The sequence below is a fragment of the Eptatretus burgeri genome, chromosome 11 (assembly GCF_056783735.1).
Source record: "Eptatretus burgeri isolate ZD-2024b chromosome 11, Ebu_testis_v1, whole genome shotgun sequence".
Lineage (NCBI taxonomy): Eukaryota > Metazoa > Chordata > Myxini > Myxiniformes > Myxinidae > Eptatretus > Eptatretus burgeri.
Genome location: NC_140971.1, coordinates 85,335,151 through 85,349,221, shown reverse-complemented (window position 1 = coordinate 85,349,221; position 14,071 = coordinate 85,335,151). Strand labels below are relative to the sequence as shown.

The window sequence follows — 14,071 nt, the reverse complement described above, 5'->3', positions numbered from 1 at the left end:
GTGTCAAAGTTTAATCCGGTATCTTGCTGAGGGTTTATCAGGTTTTCCTTTGTCCTCATGACTGTTTATAAAGCAATTGGTTATTCGGTGTGCTTTGGAAACATGATTTGGTTTGGTTTCTCTTTGTGAGTTTCAAAGCAAAATATACTGAACAAAAATATAAACGCACCAACCTAAATATCTAAGTCAAGATTGCCATTATGGGAAAATGGTCAAACCGATGATATGTTTGAGCAATGGTTCCTTTGTTTTGCTCAAGACAGATGTTCCCATTGAAATTGACCACTCTAAGTGTGTGGACTCACACGTTGAGTAATCCTTCCCATGAGCACCATGGGGCTTGACAGAGTGATGGTCAGTGAGCGTGACCAGGACACAAACACTCCCTATAGCTTGCCCTATAAAAGGCCTCCCCAAAATGTGGACTGGTGCCAAATGTCAACATGCCACAGATGTCACAAATCTTGAGGGAGCGCGCCATTGGCATGCTGAATGCTGGGATGTCAGTACGGGCCGTTGCAGCACACTTCAATGTCCACCACTCCACCATTAGCCGCCTGAGAACGCGCCACAGAGAGACTGGAAGCACCGTGAACCGCCCACATGCCCGGCGACCACGTGTGACCACCGCCGGTCAGGATCGTCACATGAGGCTGCAACATCTCTGGGATCGACTCCGACCGGCCACGAGGACTGCCGATGAGACTGTCGGGCTGCATAACAGGCGCATTTCAGCCCAGACGGTGCGTAACCGCTTGAGGGAGGCCAACCTCCGAGCCCGCCGACCACACCGGGGACTCGACCTCACTGCAGTCCGGCGTCAGACCCGACTGAACTGGGCCAATGTTCACTTGCGCTGGACCCTCGCACGATGGAGGAGAGTGCTGTTCACCGATGAGTCGCGGTTCCAGCTGTATCGGGCTGATGGCGGACTACGCGTCTGGCTGGGGAGCGCTACACTGACGCCAATGTCCTTCGTCGGGTGTCACACGGTGGTGCCAGTGTTATGGTGTGGGCAGGCATATGCCATGGAGAGCGCACTCGGCTTCATTTCATTGAAGGCAACTTGAACGGGCAGCGGTACAGGGACGAGATACTCAGACCCATCGTCGTGCCGTTTGTGCGCCTTCACCATGTGACGTTTCAGCACGACAATGCTCGCCCCCATGTTGCCAGGATCTGCATGGACTTCCTCGGTGAGGAGGACATTGATGTCCTCGACTGACCTCCATATTCTCCCGACATGTCGCCCTTCAAGCACCTTTGGGACGTTCTTGATCGACGCGTATGACAACGTTACGCAGTCCCAGAGAACGTCCGCCAGCTCCGTGTGGTTCTCCAGGAGGAATGGGAAAACATCCCTCAGGCCACCATCGATAATCTGGTGATGTCCATGCGCCGGAGATGCACCGCTCTGCGCGACGCCAACGGTGGACACACCCGCTACTGACTGTGTGAACTCTGACAGTGACACCTTGGTTGTGTCGGCTGTTGTAGCGCAAAGACTGTCGCCAGAATTCTCAAGGAACTCTTTGAAATTTAATGCTCAATTGTCATGGATTCTACAACCAAATTGTTGTGAACATTTAGTATTAATGAGTTCGAGGTAAAATAGTAACAATCGCTTGGTGCGTTTATATTTTTGCGCTTGGTGCGTTTATATTTTTGCGCTTGGTGCGTTTATATTTTTGCGCTTGGTGCGTTTATATTTTTGTTCAGTATATATTTGATAACACCCAATTTCCAAGCCGTTTGCTGTATCAATATCTTTTCTCAATTCCCGAGCCAAATATTTTACGACCCGTCACATGCAGCTGTTTATAAAGATTCATGTTTTTGCGCACATCCTTGAAACGTCTATATCCATGCAACGTTGTTTTTTTCAATTTTGTTCTTGAAATTCTCCCAAAACAATGGTGAAACTCAAGATTTCTGGGTTGCATACAGTAAGTACTGTGGTCAGTAACCACACTCACTACAACCTGCTGATTCCTGAAAAGAGTGTGTGTGTGTGTGTGTGTGTGTGTGTGTGTGTGTGTGTGTGTGTGTGTGTGTGTGTGTGTGTGTGTGTGTGTGTGTGTGTGTGTGTGTGTGTGTGTGTGTGTGTGTGTGTGTGTGTGTGTGTGTGTTCATAAAGCACAACATTTTTCCTCTCTGCTGGCTCCTCTCCCCCCACTCTGTCTGTTTCATCCTCGCTCTGCCCCCTCCTCATACAGTGCAGCACCATCCCCCTCCCCCACATCTCTCTTTCTCTCACTCTCTCTTTTCCTTTGTCTCCGGATGTGTCTGGGCTGTGATTATGTCTAGACAGTGATTGTCTCCGGATGGTGTTTGTTTCCAAACCGTGTTTATCTCCAGCCACGTCCGGCGGTGTTTGTCTCCGGGCGATATTTATGGCACAAGCAGTAGAAAATGGATTTCAAACATTACTTTGTTTCCATCTCACTGTTATTCCATGCAGCATCATTTTGATGAGACAATTTGAATCATAATTAATGCTCCACTGGATGTCTGCCTTCCCTTCATCTCTCCTCACGCTACCTTCCCTTCCACCACCTCATTCTCCCTCCCTCTTCGTTCCCTCTCCCTCCTCTCTATTTCCCCCTCCACCCCCTCTCTCCCCCTGTTTCTCTTCCCTCTCTTTTTCTTCAACCCCGCCGCCACCCCTTTAGTTATCCCGTCAACGAAGCGACGGGTTGTATTTGCTCATCTTAAACATAATTTGGTTCACTTATCAGGCTAAACATGGGTACAATAATGAAATGGGATGGTTTAATGGAGAATGATTTTGAACACGTAAAAACAGTGTTCTTTTCTTCTGTTTTGCATTTACTTGTTTCGGTGAGTTAAAAACAACTAGATAACTTTTCATTGTCATGAACAATGACAAAATTCAGTGTTGTGTTGCAAAATTATTTGGGGCAGACATGATGTGTACAATTGAGAGACCGGGACAAGATGGGCACTCAGGCTGAACTCAGATCACGTTGATCCTCAGATTCCAGTCCTTGCTTTGAATTTCAAGCAACAACCATTGCTCTTTGCAGTTCTTCTGTCTCTCGGCTTGTATCCTTCTTCAACATTTTTAAGTTGAGTGCTGGTCTGCCACATTTCGTTCTTCTATGTTCAGGGGTCCAGATTAGAACATTGGAAATGGGTCCGTTTTCATGGCAGTCGCATTGGCCAGCAATCCTGAGTGAATAAAATGGAAAAAGGGATGAGATGAGGTGGATGATCAGATAAAGACAAAAAGTTGGAGAGTTCAAAATCTGGATGGGGGAGCGGTTGTGGGATACTGATGGAGGAATTGATCAAGGAGAAAGTAAAGACATTTTTGGATTTAGTGGTGGAATGAAAAACTCGTCATTTTGTTTGTATTATTCGAGTCGCCCCTTTAGTTTTGTCATGCTGAACGCCGACGCAGATAAAAAAATTTATTTGTGCCTCAGAAACCAAAGCATTATGTTTTCGGGTTGTGCGTTCGTCCGTGCTTCCGAAGCAGATTTTCATTACTGTGATAACTTGTGAACCCCTGGAGGGATTTTGACCAAACTTGGGACATCTATGGACTGTGATGCAAAGATGAACCAATTCCATTATTGGTTCACCTGGTCAAAGGTCATGTGCCCTTTGAAAATTTTTTTGCAAAAAATAGAGTAAGAAGCATCTGATGTTATCTCTCTTCTACTGATCTCTTTTCTCTTTCCCACTCCCTCTCATGTGACCTTTAATTGAGGTCAAACTCAACATTGGGTTGACATCTCACATGGGCAAAGGCATCGTGGGCACATTCACATCAAATTCTTTTTTTCTGAAGTTGAAATCTCATTCTTTTTTCTAGTTCACATCTGATGAAGAAAAAGACACCAGCACTGAGAGTCTGAACAATAACAAAGGTAAGACAAATCTTCAGTTTATCATAATAAATGTCATTGTGTGTCAGTCAGTGTGGGTCTCCTCCATAACTCCAAAACCATGAAACCTCGCACCCTGAAACTTTTCAAGCATACCAAGGCAACTCCAAGGGTGTGCATGAATGAAAATTGGGTGTCTGAGTTTATTAAAAGACCCCTTTTGAAGATAATTAAAGGCCTTATGTAATTATATTCTTTATCAAGGCTGATCCTTGGTCACCATGCTGTCCCTCGCTGGGGTCTTCATTCGCCATGTTTTTTTGGCCTGCTCAACAATGCATTGACTTGGAACAGTCCGCAATGGTTTCTTAACAACAGTTCTTTTTTCACTTTCCTCACTCGTATCATTGAATGCCTGATCATCATATCTATGAATCGCTAGATACATTGCATTGCTTATAAACACCCAGAGATGCCAGTGTTCGTGGCTATATTTCATTTCCACAAATGCCATAACCTCTGGAATGTCTTGATCTGAGCCAAATTTCAAAATGTAAACTCCGGAATTGAACCGATCAGCAGTTCCCACTGCTAAAAAAAAGTGTTCATTTGTTCAGTTAGGAAATTGCTTGACATTCCAGGCATCTCCGGGTGCATGGTGTTCATATGACCGATCTGCGATTGCTAATCGCATGCCAAGTCGGCTGTTCCTCATCATCATCCATTTCATTGGAGTGCTTGCTTAAATGCTTAAGCTACTTGGTGAGCACTACAGAAGCTGCTTGGTGCTAAACCATGGCCATGCACAGCAATCGTATTCGCACTGTCACTAAATATATCCATCGACTTGAACAAAGTTCAGGTCCTAGTCACTTGCATTTGGCCCCGCATTGTTATGCAAGTGGTCCCTTGGGCGGTGGCTCGGTCACTGAAAATGTGCAATCTTGCCTGGGTTCGAATCCCAACCCAGCTATAAACAGTCATCCCGGTGTTTCACAGGCAGGGTGATTCATTAATGTGTGTGCCGTCTCTTGGATGGACATTAAACTTGATGTCACATCTGTCTGAATCACTCCTCTCCCCTCACTCTGGAATCCCCATCTCTCCCATCCCCTCTCTCGCATCTCTCCCTCTCTCACCCACCCCTCTCCGTTTCTCTCTCCAACCCTCCCCTCTATCCCACCCTTCTCTCTCACTCACCCCTTTCCTCTCCCCTTCCTCTCTCTCACAACTCTCCCCCTCTCACCCACCCCTCTCCGTTTCTCTCTCCATCCCTCCCCTCTATCCCTCCCTTCCCTCTCACTCACCCCTTTCCTCTCCCCCTCTCACCCACCCCTCTCTGTTTCTCTCTGCAATCATCCCCCTCATCCCTCCCTTCTCTCTCTCCCACTCCTCCCCCTCATCCCCCACCCTTCCCCTCCCAGATTCACAGTGAGCCAACCAAAGGGGTGCAAAGTTCGCTGCATATGTGAGCATACATGCAGGCTGGCCTTTGCCAGGTAGATAATAGCGTGGGTTTTAAATACTCCACCCGGTTCTATATAGAACCCAGCAGGTAAAAAGAGAATTTGGCTGTTCGGGTGCGTTTTATCACCCTTCCCTTCCCTTCATGCTGCCTTCCCTTCCCATCACGCTGCCTTCCCTTCCCATCACGCTGCTTTCCCTCCTCCTCCCCTCACACTTTCCTCTTCCAAAATCCCCTCTCCACCCCCATGGACATCTCCGGGCAGTCTCTGTGTGCTGTTTTAACGTACGTCGTTTTGTTCAACACTGCACCATCACTCCCCCTCCCCCCTCTACCACCCGCCCCCTTGACCTTCTCCAAAAGTCCCACTGGCAAACGCAAGATGAGAGCCTTTCCCCACATTTCCCCCTCCCCATCCCCACTTCCCCCATCCTCCTCGCTCCTCCCTCCTTCCCGTTATGTATCGCGACGTTTAGTGAGGCGGCGCTCTTCCCCCGCCCTCCTGGCTCCTCCCCTGCCCTCCTCACTCCTCCCCCGCCCTCCTAGCTCCCCCAGATAGTCATGATCCTCTGATAGTGGTGCATTTATTGGGGGTGTGGCAGTGGCAAGTTATGAGGCCTTCACTACTATTTGCCTTTTAACCATGTGTGAATAACGTGTGGTAGGTTAAGTTGTTCCCAGTGTCTTACCAGGGGGTGGGTCATGGTGGGAAGTTGGGGTCTCGCCTTCTCTGTTTTAGACTGCACAGGGAAAGGTGTTTTGTCCACGTGTTCCCCCATGTCAAACTGGGCAAGTCCGGGTTGGAGGGGGTGGGCAGTGAGAATGCTTCTCTCCAATGTACAGGGGAAATAATATGGCTGTCAATATGTGTGAGGTGCTCCTTGGACCATTCCTGGTCTGTTATTGGAGGAGGGGAGGAGTGAAGAAGATGAAACGAAAGATATAAAAATAAATTGCCATTTGTTTTTGTGCACATAATATGTAGATTATGATTGCTCATAAACCATTTCAATAGTGAATCTTCAAAAACAGCAAAATTCCAAACAATTTCCAGAGAGACCTTGTGTTGAGGTCCAAACCTGCAGAAAGCCTTTTTGTTTTTTTTCACAGTCCAGCATACCCAGAAAGTGTAGTTTCATAAATAAGTTCTCACAAATTTTGATGATGATTATTATTAGTTTGGAATGAGCACACAATTTTATTTTTTGTGGATGTTTGTGTTTTTTTTTAATCTGTAGTGAAATCACGGAAGAAGGCGTCTTTCTTCAATCGATTGAGAAAGAAGATCGGGAAAGTGTTCAGCAAACGCCCATCTTCAACCTCAGAAGATGAGAAGAGCGCTTAGAATGGAGGAGGACTTTATGAGCCTGACACTTTCATGAAAAATGTAGGTATTTCTGCAAATGCTTGGGTGAATTCCCACTGCGTTATTAATTCGCATCGTACATTTCATGTCAATTCCAAGAATGGCTTTAGGTTTTCTCCATTGTAATACGTACGATCCATACCTTTTTCAATTATTGACTTTTACCTCCCCCCCCCACCACCCCACACCCCTTCAATCACGTTATATATAGATTACAAACAATACGTTTCAGTCATGAGTCATCAAGAACAGCAAAAACCCAAACAATTTCCAAAGAGACATGTGTTTTAGCCAAAAATTGCAGAACGCCATATTTTTATACCTCTGGTGATGAAGTTGCCGGTGGCATTATGTTTTCAGGTTGTCCTGACGTCACGTAAATTTCTGTAACCGCTTATCCGATTGACACAAAATTTTCACCATAGATGCAACTACTCATGCATAATTTTTTTATTGATAATTATGATGCCATCTGTCACATGGAGTGGCAGCCATGTTGGAAAAACAGAAAAACTTTGGAACTCTGTATCTCCAAAACTGCACCATGGAAAAAAAAAATGAAACTTGGCACTTGGCAACTACTCTGCATGGGGAATAAGGATGATTTGACTGTGACATCATCGGTGAAGTGGTGTGCCAGTCAAAATTCGACACATGGAATGTTACATTCAATCAGTATGAAAGTTTGTGAGGTTCATTTCGTGCTTGATTGGTTGACAGAAAAATTGATGTGAAACATGTTGCTTTACATGGATCAAAGGAAGTGGATCATAAACGCAAAGTTTGTTTCGATCGCTACAGCGGTTTCCAAAACATTTTTTAAATATTTTACTTAAAACCAAAGTGGCTGCCACACCATGTGACTGATGATGTCATTTTTAAGTCAATCTTATGCAGCAAGGGGAGTGGATCATCACTGCAAAGTCTAGTATTGATAGGTTAAACGGTTTCAGAGAAATAATTGTTTAATTATTTCCTTAAAACTAACTTGGCTGCAACATCATGAGGTTTTTTTGGAGGGTTTTTTCACCAAAGAAATTTCACGAATTTTTCACCACAGATATGACTACAGAATGTTTTTGTGCTAACTATGACGTCATAGGTCACGTTGTGTGGCAGCCATGTTGGAAAAAAGGGAAAAACTTTGGACCTCTGTATCTCCGAAACTGCTAATTGGAAAAAAATTGAAACTTGGCACATGTAAAGTACTCCCCATCCATTGGAAATAAGGGTGATAAGTTTTTGTTTTTTTTTGAAGTCATATGTGGCTTCATTATGACGTCATAATTGCAGATGTCAAATGCTTTATCCGATCAGTATGAAAAATTTTGAGGGTCATCTGGGTCGAAATTGTAATTGGCAAAAAAAAAATTGATGGCGTCACGTCGTTTGGCAGCCATGTTGTTTTCAACATGAAACCTTCAAAAATCTTCTTCTCCGTAACGACTGATCAGATTGAGGTGAAACTTTGCAGGTATGATCGCCGATCCATGAGGAACAAAAAGTTCTCCATCTGTGATGTCATCAGTCACATGGTTTGGCATCTCTGATATTTTGAAGAATAAACATTTTAAAATCTTCTCCAGAAATGGCGTGACAGATCGAGGGACAAACTTGGGGATACCAGGGTGTTAGTGAATAATTAATAGGTCACATGGAATGGCAGCCACATTGGTTTGAAGGAAATTCTTTAAAATTCTGTCTCTTGAACTGCTTCATCAATCAATGTGAAAAGTCACAGTTATGATCTCGTAGACATGTGGAATAAATGTTTGTTTTAAATTTCAACCTGATCGGACGCATGGTCTGGCAGCCAGAATTATTTAATATTTTAAATAATTATTTAAATATTCCATGCCCATCTCAAATGTCCGTTTCTCAATTAATGATTTTTACTTGCCCCTTCATTCACATAAATTTGTGGATCATCTGTTATCCAAAGATAGCCACCTGGATCTGTCCATCTCGGATGTCGTTTTTGCACTCCTAAAGCGCTGGCCAGAATGAGATGAAACTTGCTGTTTGTTATCGGGGTGTATTTGGGAATGTTGCTGGTGGTTGAAGAAATTTCACAGCCCTGTTTTGTTTCTTTCAATTGAAGCCCTTAGCATTGGAGAGCCAGGAGCACCAGCAACAGCATCATCCAGGTGAACAATCATCTGCCATCATCGAGGTTCAGTACGATTACTTTATTTCTTCATTGTGTTTTGTTTTTTATTGCCATTTCTTAATTTTTAGCTCACCTGACAAAAGTCCAGGTGAGCTAATGCGATTGAGCAGCGTCCGTCGGTGAATGAGTCAGTCACTCAGTCTGTAAACACTTCAGTCATAATCGTTTTAACCAAACACACAATTTCGATGAAACTTGTCCACAAGCTTCATATCTGATGCTGAACAAAAGTATTGTTACAGCCATGGGTACTGAGTGTATTTTGAGGGGTTTCATCCCCGTTTCTCCTCGGAAGAGCCGGACCTGGGGCCACCGCTCACAATTAACTTTGTGGTCCGGTGGGTTGCTTTGCAACCATGAACGCCAATCAGTTAACCACGAGTTCCAGTGTCCACCGTCAAATTTGCTGTTTCACCAGAGGTCACATGGCTTCCTGAATGGGGAGCATGCCCTCGGTGATGCACCAATCTTATCTTGATTAGATCTTAAGTAGGTGGCCGAGCATTCACCGCTGGTGCATGCCGACTATGACAGGTTTGGGAATTACCTCCCAGTCTCATCAACCTTAGCGACTATGAAAAGTGAAAACAGAATTTAAATTAAAATAACCACGCGAAGCCGTGTTGAAGTCGAAGGACCTCATGTTGCCCTGGAAAGGGCCAGACAGACGTCGTGTTGCCCAATTAACATGGGCAGACAACAGAGGTAACAAGAAACTAGTTGGTCGAATTAAATCTTCGTAATAATCCCAATGAAACCTATTATGCATTATAGCCGTCCGATGCTTCCTCATAGGCCATTCGACCAATCGGTTATTTTGCACTTGATGACCCTCTAACCTTGACCCCGAGGTGAAAATGTGAAAAAGGGCTCAGACGATCTATAGAGAGCAACTAATATTGTCATCGTGTCAAGTTAGAACTCAATCGGCTGAGACGTCGAGGAGATAGAAAAATAAAAATTGTTGACGGATGGATGGACCGACCTGAGGACATCGAACAGTTTTATTAGCTCGCCTGTTCGAAGAACAGAGAGCTATAGCGATACCCCCGGCGTGAGCGTGAAAATGTTAAAGTTTTTGGTGCAAGTTATTTAGAAGCTTGCCATTCATTTAATATGTGTGCAAGGATGTTGATATTTGGCATGGAGGTTCCTTTGGGGCATATTATTCGTGTAGTGAAGTTGAAATTAACAAATGATTTAAATTTGTTTTTTTTATTTCAACCTAAGATGGTGTCAAAGCCACCCAATGCTCACCTGTTTATACGAGACGCTTGCCATTCATTTAATGTGTACTAGTTTACTGATTACAATATACAAATACATATATTGCTTTCAAATTATTTGGATCAGACTTCACTGCAATGTTTTATAAAAAATATTATTAGACTAGTCTTTTAAAAACGATAAATGTATGAACAGGCGAGCATTGGGTGGCTTTGACACCAACTCTGGTTTGGTCAGTGAGCTGACCTAAAAATCAGGGTGTAAGTGGGTCTGCAGGGGGTTTGATTGACTGTTGCTCCTGATCCAGTTGAGCTTCAGGACAGGCGGTCCGATTTTTATTTACATCACCACCCAGCTATTGACTTGATGAAAGTATATTTACGCCACAGAATAACTGAAATTGCTCAATTTTATCGTAGACGCAAGGATGATTGAGGGAATTTGGCAGATTGGAGGAATAGGTTGACTGAGGAGTGGATAACTAGAGGGGGAAATGGGTGAAAAGGTATGGGGTGGGGGAATATAAATATTGCGGAAGTAAGTGAAGGGATAGAGGAGTACATTTGCAGACATTGGCTGCAAAGGACCATCTATCTATTCCTTACAAGTCCAGATTCTGGATTTTTAACGTCTGGAACAGGAGACAAAGCAGGTAACTTATTAATTACCTCCACCACCAAAGGTGGATGGAGGTTATGTTTTCACCCCTGGTCTGTCTGTTTGTTACTTGCAAAATCGAACATTTTTCAAGCATATTGGTCAGTCAATTTTGTCATTGTCTGACTCTGTCTCTCTCTCAAAAAAAAAAAAAAAAAAAACTTCCACTTCCAGGTTTGGAGCCATGGCAGCTTCTCTCAGGGGTCTCCGTCATCTTTCTCAAAGTTAAGTTTCCGGTCATTATTTGTCACGTTTTAACTTTATTTTCTTACTTGTATGCTTGGTGTGGGTTCCTAGTTCGGTTTTGTTTGAAAAATCATGCTGTTTATAAGTTATCGTCGACCTTGTCTTATTGGGCTCCTTGAGGCCTACTCGTCCTTCCCGTCTCGGTGTACGATCATTTTATTTGTACTCAATTCCTATTTTCCCCACTTTTCTTTATGCCCGCCATCTATCCCTCAAAACTACACACTGTTTCTTGTCTTAAATTTATAAAATAACAAAAAAACAACAACCTTTTCTTCCCCCATATCCATGAGTTCCGATCCTCTTCCTCTTCTTCTTCTTCTTCTTCTTCTTCCTTCCATTTGAGCTGACCCACATTCACCATTACCTTCACGATTTCTTCCTCCAACCTCCCATTCTGCAATCTTATCTAATCTTCAAAAATCCATCAAAAAAAATTTCTTCCGTCTCACTCATCCTGCTCTGTCAACCACATGTCCCCACCATATTTCCGCAGGGTACTCAAAATCGCCAACCCCCTTCTGGTTAAACTTCCAAAATCACGAATCACTGTTCACCTTCACTCTTTCATTACTCTTTTTTTTTCCCCCACCTTTGGAATTAACTCCCAAACTCTCTTGAATCCCATTCTTCCCTCCAGGCCTTAAAAACAGCTGTTCACCACCACCTCTTATCTTCCCCCATCCAAAACCTCAATCTTTTCTTCCCCCGTTAATCCACCCCAAACCCACCTCCTTCAAATTCCCTGTTTTCCTTCCTGAAAGTCCCTGTAATGTCCATCTTGTGTACCCCATCTTCCCCACCCCACCCCATCCCTCTCCCACAGATCTGCTAATATCTCTGTTCCACGTTTTGGCCTTCCCTCTCCCGCCCCTATTGTCTCATTCCCCCTTGCTGTGCATTGTGTTAGCTCTCATTCAAGCCTCGACAATGTATCCAAAAAAATAAATGTTTGTCAATAGCCTTCAGGTCACAATTTAATCCGATCTTCACAAAACTTCACCAAGTTGTAGAGGTAGCCCCAACTGAGAAGCGTATCAATTTTGAGGTCAAGTTTCTAAAATCGTCATTTTACATCCGATTGACTTGAAATTTTAACAGAATTTGCATATTGTGGCATTGAATTGGGAAACCAACTATATGTTTGAGATCAAAAGGTCAAAGGTGAACTCAAGGCTCACTTCATCGTTTATGTCCAAGTTTGGATCTGACAATTGCACCTACTGCTCATTCTATGATCAGTTCCATACCAATGTTGTTATTTATTTGAGTTTGTTTTACACTTGAAGCTTTTAATTCACAGGAAAAAAAAAACGTTTGCACTATTATTTGACTTGGTTGATTGTTTTGTAACATGACCGGAAGTGATGGCAGACCATCACCGATGCAAGCTCCACCAAAAGGCATTGAGTGCAGGTAATCTGGTTTCAAAGGGGGTGAAAGAGGAAGCGTCCTGCCATACTTCAGCACAAAAAGACAAAGGAAATAGTTCCACAAGAAGTGAAAACTTTGGCACAATTTGGATTTTACTTTGCCTCGCAAGTAAGCAAATTTAAAAAGCTCCGTGTCAGGTATGAATTGATATAATAAAGAAGTAAGGGAAGGGGATTTTAGCATATGACTCCAAAAGCCGATGAAGCCTCAGCAGCTCCTGTGTGAAGCGGGGCCATCGCCGTTAAATACAAAACACACAGGAAATGGTGCTTTGTGCTGAGGCGCGGCGGTGATGGCAAATAGTTAACCCTCAGCCAGGCAAAGATCCCCGGGGGGTTAAATGTTAAGGCAAGCACTTCAGTTATAAATCATTGTTTCCTGGGAAGCCCAAGGAGTTGCTGTAGCTGTCTCCAATAAGCTGACCCCAATGATAATTGAGGTAACACCGGTCAACGAGCGTATTATGAGATTAAGGATTCGCCACTCCTTAGGTGTCATTTCCCTGGTCTCTATTTATGCTCCGACTGAGGCGAGTGATCTCACCGTGAAGGACACATTCTCCGCCACACTCGAGTCTGTGGTTGATCAGTGCCCCAGACGAGATACACTTCTAGTCTTGGGGGATTTCAATGCATCGACTGGAACTGATAGGGATGGTTATGAGGTGTGTGTTGGTCCCCATGGGTCAGGAACTATGAACCAGAATAGCACTAAGTTCCTCGACTTTGCAAGAAGTCATGGACTTAGGGTGGCTGGTTCATGGTTTCAGCGCCCGCAAGCTCATCGCTGGACTTGGTATTCCAACGCTGGCGGTGTGGCAAAGGAGATTGACCATGTCCTCATTGACGGTCGTTGGAGGATGATCCAGAACTGCAGGGTCTACCGGAGTGCTCAGTTCCACAATACTGACCACAGGCTTGTTGTAGCAACTCTAAAGCTGCACCTTAAATCCTGGAGAATGGTACCATCCCAGCCTAGGCTGGATGTTGCCAAGCTCAGGGATGAGAGAGTAGCTGAGGAGTTTGCGAACAGGCTGAGTGGACACTTGGGGGGTCTGGGTGCTTTGGGGGGTCCTGAAGAGTTGTGGAGCACCTTCAAGACCACCGTCCTTGATGTTGCCGGTGGATGCCTTGGAGTTCACCGCAGGGCAAAGAAGAATTTTTTCTCTTTCAAGGGACACTGGATACCATTGACCAGAGTTGCAGGGCCAGGCTGAATGGCAGAGCTGAGCTGTTCAGGGAGCTGAGGCGTAAAACTGTACGTGCACTGAGGGTGGACAAGGAGGCCTATGTGCGAGGAATCTGTGAGGGGGTAGAGCATCACCTGTGGACAGGTGATTCTCGTCCCGCTTACAGGGGAATTCGCGCATTAGGTTCATCCAAGCCCATCCCTCGGAGCACTGCAGTTCGAGCAGAGAGTGGTAGGCTCTTGACAGAGGAGTCTGAAGTGAAGGCCCGCTGGGCCGGTTACTTTGAGCGGTTGTACCAGGCTGATCCCCCAGCTGTCGAGTTGGACGTCAAGGGTGTTACAATCCCTGTTGCTGACCCTCGAATCAACTGTGGTCCACCATCGCTTGTGGAAACACAGGCTGCGGTGAACCAGTTGAAACGGGGCAAAGCTCCAGGGATCTGTGGCATCCATGCTGAACTTCT

General features: G+C 44.7%; 1 protein-coding gene across 1 annotated transcript in view; it reads left to right on the top strand.

The window, feature by feature from the left end:
* LOC147017522 (uncharacterized) overlaps positions 1-13,710 on the top strand; it is a 236,010-nt gene extending 222,300 nt beyond the window's left edge. The window contains exons 26-28 of the mRNA XM_085847979.1: positions 3,842-3,896; positions 6,558-6,706; positions 8,787-13,710. Coding sequence (XP_085704105.1) covers positions 3,842-3,896; positions 6,558-6,664 — 162 coding nt within the window. The 3' untranslated portion in view covers positions 6,665-6,706; positions 8,787-13,710. The remainder of the gene's footprint in view (positions 1-3,841; positions 3,897-6,557; positions 6,707-8,786) is intronic.
* Positions 13,711-14,071: the final 361 nt, after the last annotated feature.